We start from the raw sequence: 20483 nt of genomic DNA, 5'->3' as shown, positions 1-20483 counted from the left end.
TATCTCATGTCCCCTTTTTGCCCTCCTGATTTCCCTCTTAAGTATACTCCTACTTTCTTTATACTCTTCTAAGGATTCACTCGATCTATCCTGTCTGTACCTGACATATGCTTCCTTTTTTTTCTTAACCAAACCCTCAATTTCTTTAGTCATCCAGCATTCCCTATACCTACCAGCCTTCCCTTTCATCCTGACAGGAATATACTTTCTCTGGATTCTGGTTATCTCATTTCTGAAGGCTTCCCATTTTCCAACTGTCTCTTTACCTGCGAACATCTGCCTCCAATCAGCTTTCGAAAGTTCTTGCCTAATACCGTCAAAATTGGCCTTTCTCCAATTTAGAACTTCAACTTTTAGATCTGGTCTATCCTTTCCCATCACTATTTTAAAACGACTAGAATTATGGTCGCTGGCCCCAAAGTGCTCCCCCACTGACACCTCAGTCACTTGCCTTATTTCCCAAGAGTAGGTCAAGTTTTGCAACTTCTCTAGTAGGTACATCTACACACTGAATCAGAAAATTGTCTTGTACGCACTTAAATTCCTCTCCATCTAAACCTTTAACACTATGGCAGTCTCAGTCAATGTTTGGAAAGTTAAAATCCCCTACCATTATTACCCTATTATTCTTACAGATAGCTGAGATCTCCTTACAAGTTTGTTTCTCAATTTCACTCTGACTATTGGGGGGGGGTCTATAATACAATCCCAATAATATGATCATCCCTTTCTTATTTCTCAGTTCCACCCAAATAACTTCCCTGGATGTATTTCACAGTCCATTTGGATCTTCTCAGGCTTGGAGGGCCAAAGGGCCTATTCCTGGGCTGTAAATTTTCTTTGTTCTATTAACAAAATGCCCCACTTTCCTTGATTTGCAAAACAAACATTTTAAAGTCCTAACATTTTTTTCATACTATATATGCAATGAATGTTGTTAACAAATAAATACTACCAAAACACTTAAAAAGGCAAACAAGCAGACAAAACACATCCAGAAACCTTTGCCACACTCTCCTACATCAAAGACATCTTAGAAATAACTGCCAGACTACTCAGACCTCTTAGCATCACAGTAGCCCACAGAACCACTAACACACTAAAACAACTAATGAACTTGAAAGACCCTATACAGACAACAAACAAAACTAATGTTATTTACAAAATAATTTGCAAGAACTATAATAAACACTACATTAGACAAACAGGCAGAAAACTAACCACCAAGGATACATGAACATTAACTAGCCACAAAAATACATGACCACTCTCATTAGTATCTCTACGCACAGAGGAAGAAGGACACCACTTCGACTGGGACAACACATTCATTCTGGGAGAAGCCAAATAGAAACACACGTGAAAATTCCTAGAAGCATGGCACTCCAACTGGAACTTTATTAACAAACACATTGACTTGGATCCCATTTACTACTCCCTGAAAAGAAAAAAGTGACATCACCAACCCAAGGAATCCTAAACACAAATGAAAAACGAACCATACCACCAGTGCTTCACTGATGTTACCTAGTATGGTGACAAAACATCAAAAAACGAACCTTCCAGCTCAGCAGCAAACTGACATCCAGAACCTCAACCTGAGTTACAAACCTTAAAACTTGCTAAGGATTGCAGCTTTCAGGTTTATTTTGAAATACAACAGTAACTTTGTGCCCAGCTGCTCAGTGAGGCGGTTTTTCTTCCAAATGGTAAAAGCATGCAACATTAGATGCACTCCAGAACCAATAAGCCTAATATTTACACTAAGTAAACAAGCCTGTAATAATAAAGTGAATACAAGTAAAATACATACCAGGTAAACTGAAATGTCTCAACTTTTTTTTGGAATAATGTGTTTAGGAGGGTGAGAGTGTCAGTCAGTATAAAACACTGGCGTGATAATTGAATGCATTAAATTATGCCAACAATGTAATGACTTAGGAGAAACACCACAAATCACATATATAGAAAGCAGCAGTTACTATAAGGGCAATCATAATCACCTGCTGCCAAAGTATTCCTATTCGTGCCAATAATTACAACTTAATCAATTTTTGAACAAAATTTTACTCTATTATTTTGACAGTGATTCACACAAAATTGTGTTTACCTGCATATTTTTGGCTTAATTGGTGCTTACCTTCTATAGCCATTGCGTCACAAAACATGGACATGAAAAGGAAAAAAAAACAACAATTAGTGCGATACAATATAGATCTGTGGAATAAAACATTCCATAGGAGGGAAAAATGGACATTAACCTATAGTCACTGCATCACAAAACATACATATGAAAAAGAAAATAAAGATATTGCTATACAATGTATATCCCTAGGATGAAATAGCCACAGAACAAAGGGACATTAACTTGTATCCAGTAAAATATTAATATATTCAATTTGGTTTTTCAAAAAAATTCAAGAACTGCTTACTTAAAAACAACTAACGATTTAAATTTTTCTTGCATTAATCCGTTTTTTTTTCCCATTTGTTCTTATTTTAACTAGATTCTAGTCTACAACAGTAAGATAGCAACTAAGAAATGATTGGGTAGAGATACTGAGCTCAACAATATAAGAAACACTTCATAATAAAATTTAGAGATTAAAATTCTTCCTTGTTAATTGTCAGGACAAACTTATAGAATGTCAAACTTAAATCACTAATACATATTAATCAAAGTTATTTTCACACATGGAACTGTATAATGTAATCCTCAAAATCCCAGTAAGGAGTTCCAGAATCCCATGCAATGAACAGAATTTGACTTCTTCACCATAAACTGGAGGCCTTGGGCAGAAGAAATCTCCATTGATCTTACTTGTCAATCAACAAGTGTCATTACAAATCAGTAGCTAACTGTACATGAACTATTTTTAGACACTTGAGAAGTATGTTATATCAAAGTATGTGTTTCTTGGCCTTTTTTCCTTCCTATCAAGATAAAAATTAAGTACAAACGCCTGCTAAAATGGAAGTGAGCCAGGCTGTAACTGGCTACACATATGTGGCATTACATTATTAACGGCCTTCTCTGAGGCATAAGGAAGAAAAGGACAGAAAGCAAATATTAACTTGTTTTGACTACGTCCTTAGAACAAAAATCAAAAGTGACAGAGAAAAAAAAGGATGATTCGAAGCTTTTCTTTCAAGTGAATAAGTAAGTCTTTGATATACATTACAACTCAAATTGGAGTTGGTAGCCTACAACAATTCCACTTAGAGAATGTTGAACTCACTTTCCATAACTGGGGTTCAAACTTCAACCAAAACTGACATGAGAGCTAAGGCATGGATAGGTTTTTATTAGTTATTGATGTGGGTCTTTAGATGTAGGCCTAGGTTTGACCTTTCCAACATCCTCTTTGTGAAGTCTTTCCATACTCCTAGTCATCCAAAACACTTACCACATGTATCCTTCCCCATACTAAGTTTCACACACCCACTATTCTTGCTGTCAATGATTTCCACAGGACTGTTGTGTTGAATATTAAATTATCATTCAAAAATCTCTCAAGTTTACTTCCAATCTACTTTGTGACTGCCTCTAATGTTTTGAGAGTCCATTCTGTCTTCCAACTCACGCCCTTCCCACAATGCTACAGCTTTAACCCCGCTCCCAAAAACTCTCAGTAACTGCTTATCTTTCTCTATTACCCTTTTCAAAAGCAAACAAGAAATCCATCTTTTTAGCAGAATTACAAACAACTTTTCTTTTACTGCTCAGGATCTACTTCTCGGATTACACACTTTGGGACATTCATTAAATACTACTTATTTTACCTACTAGCAGAATGAAGCGCATGCAAAACACACTTGGGACATCAAGGTGATTTAATGTACGGTACCAACTGACCAATGACAGCATGTAAGGAAAAGAAAAGACTTTAAACATTACATTTTTGGGATTCATCTCGTCAGGAAAAAAATCCTCAAATGATTCCCATCTATTAATCTAGATTAGAAGGGAGACTGGGTTAAATAGGACTCTGTTCTGCTTTCCAATTCAGAATTTATAGTAAAAAAACCCATTGACATTCTCCTAGCAAAGCCATTCACCACAACTGACCTCATTTCTTTGAGTCCTTCAGTCTCTATAACGTGCAGAATCTGTTTGGGGGTCATTGGAGCATCTGAGTAATTTTCCAACACCTGTGGACAGATATGTACTGAAATCCAAGTCAACCATTACCTGACAGCACAAAAAGGTTGAAAAGAAAAGATCATGTGCAGCAATATACGTGATGTAGGTTCTTTAATCTAAAGGACTTTAAAACAATTACAGTCAGTTTGCAGACTATGGCCACATTACTGTTTAAGATACAGTCTATAGGAAGACTTTTTTAGTAAATTAATATTTTCTGAAAGCTGAAGACAATAAAATAATTCATAGGTGACAAAATGCATAATGCACTGAAATATAATCTTCGTCATAATATATACTTAGAAATGAAGCCAATGTTTTAAATTTAAAATACGTCTCTGCCATGGAGACAACAGGGCTCAGCTTATCACCTGTCCTTTGATCAGACATAAATTCACCACCACAGGTACACAGAAATATGCTTTCAGTTCACCCCTCATGAAAGCAGCAACATATATACAATACAATCTCCAGAAGAACAAGTAAAGGAAATGCTTTGATACTTGGCCCAAATAACTGTTTTTCAACTACAAGCCAATGTGATAAATGGTGCTAGATTAACTTTGAGAAAGCCTTACAAGTTAGCACAATCCTGACTTTCACATCTGCAAACTCAACATCTGTGGTCACAAGATAATGAAATCTTCAACTGACACATCCCTTAATCCAACTTCTGCACTACCCCTAAACTGATTTCAAGGATCTCTCCATCACTAACATTTAGATCTGGAAGCTTCCTTTTCTTTTTGACAATGCTACACCAAAAACAGCACAATAACTCACCAAGACAAATAGAAAACTAAGCGAAACTCTGAAATTTAAAAAATGCAACTTGATTCAATTCTGCACAATTTTAAACACAAGTAACCCAAATTTAGAAGAATATGTTTTAAAATTTAGATTAGAACTTGCCAATTATGGAAGTATTTGAGTGCAGCTTTAGCATATGAACTTTCAAAATGTCAGGAGCTTTGCTATTCTAAGGCAGCTAAATGAACTTGAGAAGATACACACTCCATTCCAAAACATTTAGCCATTTGCAGTATTTCTCACATCTGAATTACTTAAAACAGCACAGGATCTTATAATTCATAAGCACGGTTCATCATTCTACCTTCAATCAACATTATTAAATCCTACGTGCGTAGCTTGGCATAGTTCACTGTGACTTAAGAAATGCACAACAAACATTAGCAAATAGATATCCAATTGTCAATTCTCTATCAAAACAGTCAGTGTATTACTAGTTAAAACTTTTGATGCTAGCAGTGAAACTGTCAAAAAAAACCTGAAAGTTTGACAGATCTTGATCCTACTGTGCAAACTGTAGTTACTCAAACTAAATAATGTGCGATTTCATACTGCCCTTACTGTAAGACAAAAGGTGAATAACAAAAACGTAGGTTCTGATGAAAGGTTTTAAATTAAGCATTAATCCATCTGATGTAGATTAACCAGTTATGTGCACTCAGCCTTTACCTTGTTTTTTTTTAAAAATTCCCTTTCTTGATGTAAACAAATAATTGAGGTTGCACCTCATGCAAGATAGAAATCTTATGTTATTTCAGAATATTATTTCCAGCTGTGTAACGAAACTACTATTGAAAAACATTCAGTTTCAGATATATTAGAACACAACCCTAAATGGAATGCTGTCACATATGGTATTTAACATGTTTTTTAAGATTGCGTTTGTGATATGAACGGTTCAGTGAGGGGAGGCCCCTAATATAAGTGAGGTACTTCCCCGGAGTGATAGGGGTAAATTTATATGTACACATCTCCCATGTGGTTGAAACGATAGGGAGCACAAAATAACATGCACACTAAGGCATGGATTAAATTGAGCAATATGTTAAGAATCAAATCTTAAAAGCAGGGTGGAAGAGTCAATTATCGCTCCTGGTTTGCAATCTTCTCAGCTATATAGCTAGTGAGTCTGCATTTCATTAGCAACAAGTGAAGTATCAGCCAATACTTCAGTTTGCTTCTATAGCAATTTAACTCAACAGTGCTTTGAGAACAGCAGTTCCATTTGTCCAACATGCAGATTACAATTCATGGGTTGGCGGAAGTAAACCCATAAATTATGTTTATAATTGCTTCACTTGAAACAAGATCACTGTGTCTCCCGTAACAAAAATTCAAACAACCTCAAGTTTTTTTTAAAAAGAAAACAAACATTTTAGTTAATAACGAATCTCAGTACCAAAATATTGCTGACAAGATAGTCATTCTGCAGTAGACATGGGACTCCATAATCAAGGAATCTCCTCTAAACTGCACACCTATTACACAAAATATGCCTGACCTAATGAGTTCACTTTAAAAAAACTTCAACATTTTACTACATTTATTATTTGAGTGTTGTAATGTCAGTAGTTAATTATTAAAAATACTTATCAGAAAACACTACTAAAAAGATGACAAACTGCCAAATTTATTTGAAAAAGGTGGCATGTTGGAAGGAAGTCAGCAAGGGGGCTAAAATGCTCAAGGAATTCCAGACCATTGTATTACTGTAGATTCATTGTTGGATTATAAACAAATTTTAAAAACTGCAAATGCCACCACTTACATTATAGATGCCTAAATAAATAGCTCAAATCTGACAGTTCAGATTTTTAAAAAACAAATTTGAAACACTTCACTTAAATGTATTAAATTCAGCACAAGTTAATTCTCATGCACTCCAATCACTTATCCCAAACATTAGGCCCAGAAGTGCTTGCAACCAAAGAATATCCTGCACTTCATTTTTTTTTAAAAAGGACAGAAGATTTATATCATAATATTTAGTAACATGCTCTCTTCAGAGTAATAAACTGTGTCAAGGGCACATGATGGAATTCTTCACGCTTCTACATGAATGTGAAGGTAATTCTTTGGCAGTTCCTTGATACAATTCAAAATCAGGCCAGTTTGTTAAATTAAAAAAATGACAATTCTGAGCAAATGACAATTATAGCACTGGATTTTTACAGATTGCTTCCATTTATCTCAGCAGCTTTCCTACTATGTTGCCCATTACAAACTGAATGATAAATGGTGTTCAAAATTTTAAGGAGCCATTCACAGCAGGTTACATGTGACACATGAAGTGGAAAACAATTACAAATTTGCAAAACACCAAGATTTTCTTCTCAAAAGTATTTCAAATGTTGCCATTACTGATTTTGTGTTTAAACAGAACGCAAACGTAATAATTTTTCATCTCCACAAACGGTTGGATGAGTTATTCCATTAGATTGGAGGAATGTTCTAAGTTTAACACAGGGCAAAAGTTCAAGCATACCATATATACTAGTGTGTAGGTTGAATTTTTAAGACAGTTTTTTAAAGCTGAAATTAGGGGCACAAATTTTAAAGGACTGAAATTCATGCTGCAGTTCAAAATATTGTATTATTAGCAAAAGTAGATCTGATTGCACAATAAATCCTGGGCGAAGAAGAAAAACACAATGAATTATGGTAAAGGTAATTACTGGATAAAAGCAAGAGACCAGTATTAAAATTTAACATGTAAAAGATTCACTTAAATCCTGCAAATCACACAGTTCAACATCATGGCCTGGTATAATGGCACACTTAAAATGAAACATTTATTAAATTCTGAAAGAGTAAACGTCTATAAACTTGCCCACTAAATTCTTCCATTTCCCTCACATTTACTCTTGTATGTTACGAACCTCAGCAACATTAACACATTTGTCAAAAAAATTAAAGATATACCAGTATGTAGCTAATATATCTCACTTTTATTCAGATATACTGGCAGGATTAAAGTGATTAACTTTTTAACGATATTAACTTTTGGACATAGAGTGAACAAAGTGCTATAAGTACCGATAGACTTAGTACTGGTCTGAATAAATGAATGAATTAAAACGCGCTGTCATAAATCAAGTGCAATAAGTTGAGTTTGAGTGAATGGAGAGGCAATACAGTCAAAGGATGATGAATCGAGTTACTGATATGAACGAATGAATGCGATTTAATATGATATAGTAGGTCAACTTATACATGAGATATGGAAAATACAAGATTTTTGGTCAAAATAAGGGATCTATTTATACGCGAGACTGATCTATACACGAGTATATATGGTATTTGCAGAGCTATTTTGTGAAGATGCAGCTAATAAAAGAAATTAATGATAAAAATTTCTATTTTGCCCTCTGAAATGTGAGCCCCAAATAGGTGCAGTAAAATGTTTCCAAAAAAATCTTATGTAAATATTGTCACTTTTATTCTTTACTTGATATGGATAAAGAAAACAATGCCTCTTGAAAAAAAATTAAAACATTGGACTTGAATATTTTTGCATTGCTAAATTTATCATTTTGTTCTTTGGAGATATACATCATCCACTGACCTTTTTTAAATTTCAGCACTTCTCTGACCTATATGCAAAGGAACATTTTTATATGTATTTAGGAAAATTACATGAGGATGTAAACACAGTGCCAAGATGGTAGGAGTAGGAGGAATTGTGCTGTGGTACATTTAGCTTGCTGTTTCACTTTCTACTATCCTGTAAATTCCCCAAGTACTGAGTCTCAGTTAAGAAGGTCAAAACTGAACATTACAATAGTCAGACAATGACCACTATTAATTTATTGCCCTTTTCAAAATTTACAAGTCAAATCAGTAAAACTATAAAACAGTAGTCCCAGAAAAAAGTATTTAAAATAAGCTGACAATTAGCTGTCAGTGGCTCAGTGACTAGCACCCTGCCTCCTTTAGTGCCAAGGACCTGGGTTCAATTCCAGCCTCAGGCGACTGCCTGTGTGGGGTTTGCACATTCTCCCCATCTCTGTGTGGGTTCTCTAGGTGCTCCAATTTATTCCCACAGTTCAAAGATCTGCAGGTTAGGTGGATTGGCCATAGTAAATTGGCCATAACGTTCAGCGATGTGCAGATTGGGTGGGTTAGCCATGGTAAATGCAGGGTTTCTGGGGCAGAGTCGGGCTTGAGTCTTCAGGGGCTGAGAGAGTCTTACGGCATGGAAACAGATCCTTTGGTCCAACTTGCCCATGCTGACCAAGTTTCCCAACTAAAAATGCTCCCATTTGGGCCATATTACCCTAAACGTTTCCTTTTAATGCACCTATCCAAATGCCTTTTAAATATTCTAACTGCATCCGCATCTAGAGTCAGTGTAGACTCAACGAGCCAAATGACCTGCTTTCATACTGTAGGCATTCTATGAAATCCAGATTCACAGGCAACCACCTCAACTCATGCTATGTTAGGCCTCAAAATTAAACAGTAAAACCATCTCATGTGCTTCCTATTTAAACTAAATCAAACTACAGCTCCACATATCTGATCTCCACAATAACATGCATGACAACTAAAGACCAGCATAGCAGAAACCTAGCAACAAAGACCTGAACATTATAGTGCACTTGAATACAGTAGCAAATGCATTGCTTCAAATACTGATAGTTCAAGCTTGATTAGACTAGCCACAGTCATGAAAATGTTAATTTAATAAGATTGTCAACTGATAAAATCTAGTTATTAACTAACACTTCAAGGCACTACGCATTGGAGGGAGAGAATCTGTTTTAATAATGTGTTATAGCTAAGTATGACAAATGTAACAGAAACCATTTTTAACTGTGTTATCCACAGAGGCAGCAAGAAGCAATTTGGCATTTCTTGAAAATTCAACTAGCTTCGTGGCATGACTTTGGTCACACAGATTATAAAGATCACAGATCTAGGAGCAAATCATCTGAATGATTTATCATTTCTGTAAGTTAGATAATGTTTGTGTTACTCAGAATTAATTCAGTTTGCTGAACTACACATTACAAAAGAGACTTGATTTGTCACAAAGAAAAGTGGTTTTAGGCTGCTCAGAAGAAACAGACAGAGTTCTCCTTAAATCCAAAATATAGTAGCACCAACTGAAAAAGGATGATAAAGTGAATGATAAATGCACTAAGTGGTTGATTCTTTCACATGTCCTCTACATAACAGCAAATCCTTGTCTCGTTGTCTGCTGATTTTGTCAGCGGTGGCTGGTTGCCACCTTCTTATTTCAAGAGCAGGGCAAGAAGGCAAGCACAAGTGTACCTCAGCCAGAATAGGAGTCAAACTCATACTACTGGCACTATTCTGAACCACAAGACAGCCATCAAGCAAATTGAGCTTAGTGGCCCCAATCTGAGGTAGGAAGAGAAAGATATTGACTTCAGGCATCCACTGTGAATTATTTATGTGGCTGCGATGTTCACATTCATCAGCAATGTCAGGTATGCAACAGCATGAGTCCAGCTGCATAGTCCATTAGGTCTCAATTTGATACTGAAGAACATCTCATCAAACCAAAGTGCTCACTAAAAAATCATTTCATACAGTTAAGGTTCCAGATTTTGGTTTACACGTGAGCTTCTAGAGTACTTCAATAAACCTGGCATTCTCAAGCCATTAAAAAGTCATTAAAATACTCAGAACTGAGAGTTGAGAGTTGCAGTTGGGCACGCCCAAAGTAGAATTCTGGTCTTTTTGGACACGTTTCACAGTTGCAGGTGTACTACAATTGCTGCTGCAAAAGAAAGCTATTGAAAGCTATAGTACTGAAGATTTTTGGGACATTAAAACAATTTATTTCACAAATCTAAGGCAGTTGCTAAGATTTGGTACATGTTTACAATATCCTAGGAATTATAATATTGGGCGCCGAGCACAAATGCAAGGGAGTTACGTTAAATCTTTGTTAAAAACTGGTTTAGCCTCAAGTGGAATATAACATCTAATTCTAGGTGCCATTTCAACAAAAATGTGAAAGTATGAGAGAGAATACAAATAAAGCTTCATAAGGAGGGTTACAGGGATGAAGAACTTCAATACATTGATAAATTGGAGGGGTTATGGGTGCTTGCGTTGGAGAATGTTATAACAAACTTGACAGAGGTATTCAAAATAATGTGGACTCCAGACAGAATAGATGAGGGAGAAAACACCAGAGATATAAGGATTGAGGATTAGATTAGAATTAATTGGTAAAAAGAACAATGGAGACATGAGAAGAAATTTATACAGCAAGTGTTAAAATCTAAAATATACTGCCTGTGTGTACAGGAGAAGCAAGTTAAATGGAGACATTCAAAAGTAAATTCAATTATTAACTAAAAAGCGAGAATATGCAGGTTCATAGGAGAAGGTGAGGGAATAGTACGAGGTGTACTGCTCATTTGGCGAGCCAACACAGGCAACATACAAATCGCCTCCTTCAGTGCTGCAACGATTCTGCGACGCTGTTGCTTAACATTCTGGAATTTCACACAAGGGCTGTTCACCTAACTTGAAACCTTTATAACGTACACCACTTCACCAATACTGATGAAAACAGTCAGCATACAGACTGACTCATAATATTAGTCAGCTCTAACTTGTGTTGCACAACCAAGCCTCTCAAAACCATCATCTAAAGTGACAAATTCTGAAACATGATGTTTATCAGAAATGACAGTACAAATATTAAAATACATTAAATGGGAAAGTCTTCAACAATCCAGAGCATAAAGTGACTTTAACTACTGTTTTAAGTCTACTTTCACAGAGGAAAAAAAATTTCTGCATTTGAAGACATCTTATAAGTGTCACTCCACACTGAAGCTGTCTCCCATTATTCAGCTCTATTCGGGTTAAAATACAACAGCCACCTCAGTGCTGGGTACATTACAGGAAGGCATAAAAGGTCAATTCCTGGTGTCAGACGGCTACATTGAGAGGTAAATTTAGGAAAGCCTGGACTCTCACCTTGAAAGTAGGCAGATGAAAAGGAACTATTAGAGTATATAAACTCCTAAGTGCAATAAAAAGTGAAGCCAGAACATTATTTCAAGTTAAAATAGGACTACAGGACAAGGAAAGGAAAGAACAAACTTAAACAAGACTAGCCCCAAAAAGGACATCTGGAAACACTTCTTTAGAAAGCAATTAGAAGCTAGAGTAATCTTCTAGCTGGTGTATTGGGACCAGAATCTCTGGCATCAGTTGAGCAGTTAGATGATGTGACTGGAGGGAACCCGCAGGTTTTAAAAAGGAGAGGGGTTAGTTTGGCCAATGTCTCCTCTATCTGGATCATTCTTAAATTTATTAAATAAATTCAAAAAAAATCACAACTTCAGAAAATTGGCCATAATTCTCTTGAGCAGAAAGAGCATTGAAAATGCAAAGTCAAATTTAACTTTTATGTATGGCAAATTGCTGAAATTGAGAGTGGATAACAATCAGTGAGAGAAGGTAGACAATCGTGACCCAAACAAAAAAGATAAATGATAGTCTATCTCCATAAACAGGGAAGACACTGTAAAATAAACAGTGCAAAAATCAAGGAGCAAGTTAAAGTAAGAGTTAGTGAATTCAAATATCAAATCATGGCCAGAAACAGGAATAAAAAGAAGGAAAAACTGCAGGATTGAAAGGAGTGATAAAGAACAATAAAGAAAAATCAAAAATGCCATCAATTAATATGACGGAATGAGAATCAATACTTATATTAGATATTCTTTAGCATTCCAACAATTTGTATTGGGATAACTACCATATCATAACATTAAAAGAGCACATAAGAAGAGAATACAAAATTTAACTTTTTGTAAATTTAATTTTAAATTTGACCCAAACAGTAACCTCATGCTATTCCATGCATCACAGTGGTAATCCAGATTTTGTATGGGGGAGGAGCAAGAAGAGACATGACATTTTGTGGAGCTAACAATGTAATGCAGCAAATCGAAGAGCCACTGTTTGATACTGAGTTGGCTGTGCCTGTTCTTTCCCTCCTTCCTGGTCTTATCCAATTTATGCATAAGCCTTTAGTACCATTAGCCTTAACTTGACAGCAAATTCTGGCTCAACTTTATGCAAAACAAAAGTTGTCACCATGCTTTATTTTCATCATTGTTGTCAATTACAAAGTAACAAGAATATAGCTCAGGTTTTCAGTGTTTGATTTTGAAACTATAAAACAACAACTTGTATAACTTTGGATACAATAGAAAAATGATTTTAAATGGTGGTAGCAGTTTTAAACAATGTCTGATTTTAGGCATCAACCTAAACAGGCAATGTCAGAGCTTACTATGTAAATAAACTGCCCACTCAAAATCTAACCCAGTGATACACTAAGCCCACCCTAATGGAATAAAATAAATAATTTTTGGAAGCATTTGAATAATGTTTGTTTTCAAAAAATATGCAAAATATTTCAAACCTTCCACAGCGAACTTAACCGCTGTCACCATGTTGGACATTGGTGCTACTATTCATCGCAACTAGATACCATTGTCACCCCCAGGAAATGAAATGGAGAACAAGTGGCAAATGGACAGCAATTCCAATCAAAACCAGTTTTAGCAGCTGAAAAGAAAGGGATGCCATTGCAGACATCAGATTAAAAAAGTGTTTCTTGTGGTAAAGTTAATATATTCACATGCATGCCTGATGCTGTACTTCCATTTGCCCTAAAGAAAGGAAAAGGATAACAGACAACTATAAATACCTAACAAAGATGCAACAGAAGTGCTCCACCATGGTTGCTCCCTCGTAGCTTAAAAATCAAAAAGAATTTTGGTTAAGACACGGTTGCTTCTTTTTAGCCTCTCGTACATTGTCACTGATTGTAGGATTCTCCATTAGCTCATATTAAGAGGTAGATGAGGGTAATAAAAGCATCACGCTCAAAATTATAGACAGAATATCTGCAAGTCAATAATTTCATTTTCCCCAAATGATATATTATGGAATGTTTTCTTGATGCCTCAAAAGGTATCACATTGCATGCTGTTAAATATTAAATTTATCAATAAAACTTCCTGCTATGTGATACAAGAGTACTCACGAGATTGTTAATGTGGTGGTGATAATAAGGCAGTTTTTACAGTACTGTAAATGAATGACACTTGCATTAAATAGGGTCTACAGTGGTAACCAATGTTGGTTGAACATTGAAAGAGGGCTCCTTGAAATCAATGCTATACAAAGATTATGGAAATAATAAATTTTAACACAACAATTGCAAATATAGTGAATTACTATTGTGATCTATAAAACATTTTCGAGAAAACATGCAGTATTATGGGATGCCCTCTTTCCAAAGGCTAAGTGCACGCTTACTGCAACCTAATCCACAGCCAATATTCATATTTAGCAATCTTGCTCTTAAAATGTTGAGCACCAAGAATATTAATGTAATGAATAGCAACTTCCAATACTCATAAATACCAAGACATGTAAAATTAATGTGCAGCTCCTAAACTCAAAGTTTTTCAAAATGATAATCAATTGTTTAGATGGTCTGATGCAGTACACAAATTTGTATATCTAAAACAGAATTATGAACAAGGCACATTGACAACATAACGTAGTAAAACAAAATATGCCACCCAATCTTAGATAAGAGGTTTTATGATCAACATTAATAGACCAAAACTAATGATGATACCAAGCATCATAAACAGATTTATGAATCTGTTAGCAATTTCAATCAATTTTAGTTGTACAAGCTGCATACTTTCAACAATTAAGTGATAGGGATGCAAATGGAAATGAAAATAGCAGCAACTGAATGGAAAGCAAAATTTCACAACTTGAGAGCATGCCATGACCACCAAACTGGAGACAAGACTCAGACATAACTCAACTAGTTACATTGCACAGTATATAATTCACTTATAGCTAAGAATCTTTGTCTGTATAACTATGAGTTTCTTAAAGACAAAGAAAACCAAAGGAAAAGTGAACCAGTGGCTATAATAATACACTGCATATTAAATTTCACATTATGGACCACAAAGAATAAGGGAAAATTAGTAGTTTACGAGCTATCTTCTTTTCTGGCAGTAAAAAATGAGCTCATTATACAAATATCTGATAACAGCGAAAAAAAAATGCACACATGAATAATTGAGATTCACCATGTCTTCGAGTAAGCATTTACATCATGCGCATTAAAATGCTTACACGATTTTTCAAATAAAAGCAAAAAACACACACACACAGGTACCTCTCAAAACTTGAACCAATTTTTAAGGGCAGGGGTAGAATAAGGAGAAAGAAATAAACCTTTTTGAAGCAGAACTAATAAGAGCACCAGGGAGAGATGTGAGTTAGTTGTTGGGTGACACGTCCAGAACACGATCTCTTTCACACTCATACATCCATACACACACTCATAGAGGATAAACATGTGCTGAATGAATTTTGATTGCCACATTATTATTGTTAGAGGAGCCAACGCTGAACGCCCGCCCCCCATCGGGTCATGAACCCATTTCAGATGGTTCTGAATGGGGGAATGAAAATCTCAAACGGCTCTTAGTTACCATGCGGGCAGCCTCAGCCCACGTGCGGTCCTTCTTCTTCTTCTGCTTGTCTTTCATCTTTTTTTCCCCCTTCGAGTGTCGATTCCCTTTACTTTAGCTGCAGCTGCTGCTGTTGTTGTTGTTGGTGGTGGTGGTGGTGAGGGTTTTTCTTTTCCCGGGGGCGGGTGAAGGGAAATGGTGGGGATGGGGACGGGGATGGTGGGGGTGGTGTGGAGAAGAAGGCGGTGAGGCCAAAGCAAACAAAATAATCACGCGATCTTTAAAAAAAAAGACGCGCAAACAAAACCAGAGCTCGATGGTTTCCGCACGATCCCGATCTCGCTCTCTCTATGGCTGTGGGTGGGGGGGGATGTGTGTGTTTTTGTGTGTGGTGGGGACGGGACAGGACGGCCCTCTGTGTCTCCTCACTCCGCAGATCCCGGAGCTTCTAAGCGACGCAAACGGCCATCATGAAAACAGGGCCAAAGGGCAACTGACGTCATTAGCCGCAGCACTCGCTCGCGCTCTCCTCCCCGGCTCGCGCTCACCGGTTTTATTTTAAAAATAAAAAAAAAATCAACCACGCAGTGTTAAAAAGGACGCACAGTCGAAATAAGCATCCACCGAAACCTATTTATCATTTTATAAAGCCCGAACAGGTCCTGCCGCGCACTAAGCCGATGGGGGAAGGGCGATCTGCTCCAACAACTGCTCTGGGGGCTTAACGGTTGGGGGAGGGGGGTGTGGTGATCTGTTTGTTTCTTCCCTTCCCCCACAACTCACGCCATCCCCTTTCCTCCACACACATCTCAGGGCCGCGATGCTTTCCTGACTTTGTAGTTCACCCTCGCTCGAGCTTTCCTTCCAACAAATGGCCTCCTTCCGCACAGTGGACTACAATTCCCGTCAGCCGGAAGGCCGCGCAGCTCCCTCTCAGCTGGTGGCTGCTTGCCACAGCACATACCGCCGCCTGGTTGCGGTTGGTGGCATTGCGGCGACGTGACCCACTTGACACCTTTACGGAGCTGACCATGTTTATGACTAAGAAGAATGTGAACAAATGAGCGCGTTTAGGGACCAGTATTTACCTGGATTTCAGAGGCATTAATCTTCACCCAGAATATTTTTGCGAACCTTTAAATAAAACAGAAATTGATGGAGAAACTCAGCAGGCCTCTGCAGAGAAAACAGAGTTAACTTCATATGCTGTATTTTATGTTTTATTTCATTATTTTACCTTTATATAAACAAAATCTGTTTTAACCCCCAAAGGTCCCCGACCTTTTTCAGTTTCTTTTCGCCATACAACAATCTCCCTTTTTAATTTAACTGTTGAATCAAACAGAAAAAGTTTCAGAAACATAGTTTATAAATAACATTTTTAACACATTGGGATTCTTTATTCAGTTTCATAAATTAGTCTGTACAGTAGTACTGTGGAATGTAACTTTTTAAATTTAATATTCAATGTCAGCACTGAGCATATCCTTGTCAATAAAAGCACACCCACATTCAGAGTAAACATAGAGTCACAGAGTCATACAGCAAGGAAACCAGACCTTTCAGTCCACCTTGTCCATGCAGACAGACATCCCAATCTGACCTAGTCCCATTTGTCAGCATTTAGCTCATATCCCTCTCAACCCTTCTTATTCATATACCCATCTAGATGCCTTTTAAATGTTAGAACTGTACCCATCTCCACCTTGAAAATAATTTCAAAATATACCTTGCTTGCCTTGATCTAATTCAAAACTGGAATTTCTTAGATAATTGGAATTCAAAGCCTCTATTTGCATTCAACCATAAGACCATAAAACATAGGAACAGAATTAGGCCATTCAACCCATTGAGTCAGTGTCACCATTTAATCATAGCTGACATGTTTCTCAATTCCATTCACCCGCCTTCTCCCACAAACCCTTGATCCCCATAACAATCAAGAACCTACCTATCGCTTTCTATCACTCTGAGGCTGTGTCCTAGCATCTCCTATATTTGGAGACATCTACTCCACACCTATTCTATCCAAACCACTCAGTATTCTGTATGTTTCAATCAGATGCCCTTCATCCCTCTAAACTCCATGGAGTTCAGACTCAGAGTCCTCAACCACTCCTCATATGACAAGTCCTTCATTCCCATGATCATTCCTGTGAACCTCCTCTGGAACCCCTCCAATGTCAGCACATCTCCCTTAGATACAGGGCCAAAACGGCTCAATATACTCCAAATATAGTTTGACCAGAACCTTATTCGACCTCGGCAGTATATCTCTGCAGTTGTATTCCAGCCGGCTTGCCATGAATGCTAACATTGTATTTGCCTTCCCAACTGCCAATTGAACCTATGTGTTAACCTTAAGATAAACCTGAACGAGGACTCCCAAAACCCTCTCTGCTCCAGATTTCCAAAGCCCCATTCAAATCAATTCTGTGCCAGATCCCTCTGGGACTGTCACTGCAAAAATCTCCTTAATCAACATCACCACTCTCGCCTTCCCTTCCCTTCCTAACTTTGCTGCACATCAAGCTGTATCAATGAGTATTTAATACCCAGTTCTACCCTTCTATAAGCCACATCTCCCTTGTAGCCATAATATTATGTTTCCACATCACTATCTGCATCTGCAACTCACCAATCTTTTTTTTAACCACACATTACACAGTCATGTTCATGCACAGTAACTTTAATCTAGGCTTTATTAGATTCCCATTGACTCTGAAGTCACCAGCTAACTATTTCCTATTCTCATGTTATCTGTCACTTCCAGTATTCTGTGCACCTTGGTATTCCTCTTGAATATTACCTCCTGACCCCCACATAATTGAAAGTTAGGTTAAATCCTCCTTAGTAGCATGCATAAATCACACACCTCCACTTAGGAGATTGGACCTTGCTGTGTTTGGCTTGTCTCATCTGCCCCAGAGCTGGTCTTGATGTCCATTAAATTTAAAGTTCTCACTCCTGCACCATCATTCCAGCTACATATTCATTTGTTATATTCTCTTATTTCTTTCTCACTTGCATGTGATATTGGAAGTATTAATCTGGAGGTTAGTACTTTTGAAATCTTTCTTGCTAGTTTCCTACCTAGCTCTTCAAATTCTGATTGTAGGACCTCATCCTCTTTCTAGCTACATTGTTGGTACCAATGAGAACCATATCGGCTGGCTGTCCCCTACCCCACTCCAAGGTTGTTTAGCTGTGACTTAGTTACATCATTTGCACCAGGGAGGCAATGTGCCATCGTGAATTTGCATCTCCACCATACTAATGTCCAACTATTCCTCCAAATATAACATTTCCTGTTGTGATAGTCCATTCAATGTTATTTCTAAAATTCCCCCAATCCAACCAAAATCTACAGCTGCAACAACAATGGTGCCATGGACATGACTCTGGTTGCACTCCCAGAAAAAAAATTACTTCCTTCAGCTTTCCGAACTGAATACCTGTCAGAAAAGGAATGCACTCAGGTTACTCCTGCACTATTTAACTGTTTCTTCTTGATTGTTTGGTAGCAACCCAGTCCTTATCTCCCTGCAAACTCTTCAGTGCATGCTGATTACAACCTAATTTTTAAAATTCATTCATGAGATGTGGACATCACTGAGTGGGCCAGCATTCTATTGCCTGTCCTAATTGCCCTTGAGAAAGTGATGGTGAGCTGTCTTCTGAAACCCCTGCTGTTCATTTTCTTTTGGTACACCCAAATGCTTATTTGGGAGAAAGTTCCAGAATTTGACTGGGTGATACTGAAGGAATGGTATTATATTTCCAAGTCAGGGTGGTAAGTGGTTTGTGGGGAATTTGAAGATTGCAGTGTTCCCAAGTATCTGCTGCCCTTTTCCTTTCAGGTGATGGCTATCATGGGTTTAGAATGTGCTGTCCAAGGAGCCTTAATGAAATTCTCCAGTGCATGTTGTAGATGATACACTATGCTGCTACTGTGCATCAGTGGTGGAGGGAGTGAATTTTTGTGGATGTGTTGCCAATCAATTGAGTTGATTTGACCTGGATAATGAACAAGCTTCCTGAGTGTTGTTAGAGCTGCACATATCCAGGCAAGTGGGGGTATTCCATCACACTGCTGACTTGTGCATTGGAGTAGATGAACAGGTTTTGGGAGTCAGAAGTTGAGTTACTCATTACAGAATCCTAGTATCAAATTTGCTCTTGTAGCCACAGTACTATGACAAGTCCAGTTCAGTTTCTGAACAATGATTAGTGGGCGGCACGGTGGCACAGTGGTTAGCACTGCTGCCTCACAGCACCAGGGACCCAGGTTCAATTCCCACCTCGGGCAACTGTCTGTGTGGAGTTTGCACATTCTCCCTGTGTCTGCGTGGGTTTCCTCCGGGTGCTCTGGTTTCCTCCCACAGTCCAAAGATGTGCAGGTTAGGTGAACTGGCCATGCTAAATTGCCCGTAGTGTTAGGTGAAGGGGTAAATGTAGGGGAATGGATTTGGATGGGTTGCTCTTCGGACTTGTGTGGACTTGTTGGGCGGTGTGGACTTGTTGGGCCGAAGGGTCTGTTTCCACACTGTAAGTAATCTAATATAACCCCAGGCTTGTGATAGTTGGACAACCAGCAATGGTGATGTAATTGAATGTCACATAAGTACATATATATAGTGCACATACGTGCTATCCACAAAGATCTCAGCCTCACAGATATACTGCAGTGACACCAGTTGTTACACAAGCTCAAAAACCCGGAACTCGAGCTGTTGAAATTGATAATGCTTCCTGCCCATATGGTTGTCCAAGAAATGTCAGAGTGTCCACACAGCACAGGCTATGCAATCCAAAGGTTGGAGCTGCAGGTTTATTACCTATTTGATAATAAACCTTGCAACTATAACAAACTTTTCTGTTTAAAAATGAGAAATCTCACCAGCTATGTACTTACCCTCTGTTGAATAAAGGAAAACTAAATGTCTTTCTTAACTCTTATTTTAAAAAAATATTATCTCAAAGTTAAATTAAATAGTTTAAAATCTACAAAGGTG

General features: G+C 37.5%; 1 protein-coding gene across 8 annotated transcripts in view; it reads right to left on the bottom strand.

Moving 5' to 3' along the window:
* Positions 1-16389, bottom strand: part of LOC122560167 (polycomb group protein ASXL1-like) — a 106527-nt gene extending 90138 nt beyond the window's left edge. For 2 of the 8 annotated variants that reach the window (XM_043710511.1, XM_043710513.1), the window contains exons 1-3: positions 15490-16209; positions 4070-4152; positions 2141-2143 (exon numbers count right to left, since the gene is read on the bottom strand). In XM_043710511.1, coding sequence (XP_043566446.1) covers positions 2141-2143; positions 4070-4152; positions 15490-15546 — 143 coding nt within the window. In that variant the 5' untranslated portion in view covers positions 15547-16209. The other 6 variants (XM_043710512.1, XM_043710514.1, XM_043710515.1 and 3 more) reach the window with 6 other exon arrangements.
* Between the last annotated feature and the right edge of the window lie 4094 nt (positions 16390-20483).

This window comes from Chiloscyllium plagiosum, chromosome 20, assembly GCF_004010195.1.
Source record: "Chiloscyllium plagiosum isolate BGI_BamShark_2017 chromosome 20, ASM401019v2, whole genome shotgun sequence".
NCBI lineage: Eukaryota > Metazoa > Chordata > Chondrichthyes > Orectolobiformes > Hemiscylliidae > Chiloscyllium > Chiloscyllium plagiosum.
This window is presented reverse-complemented; position numbering and strand designations above follow the sequence as displayed.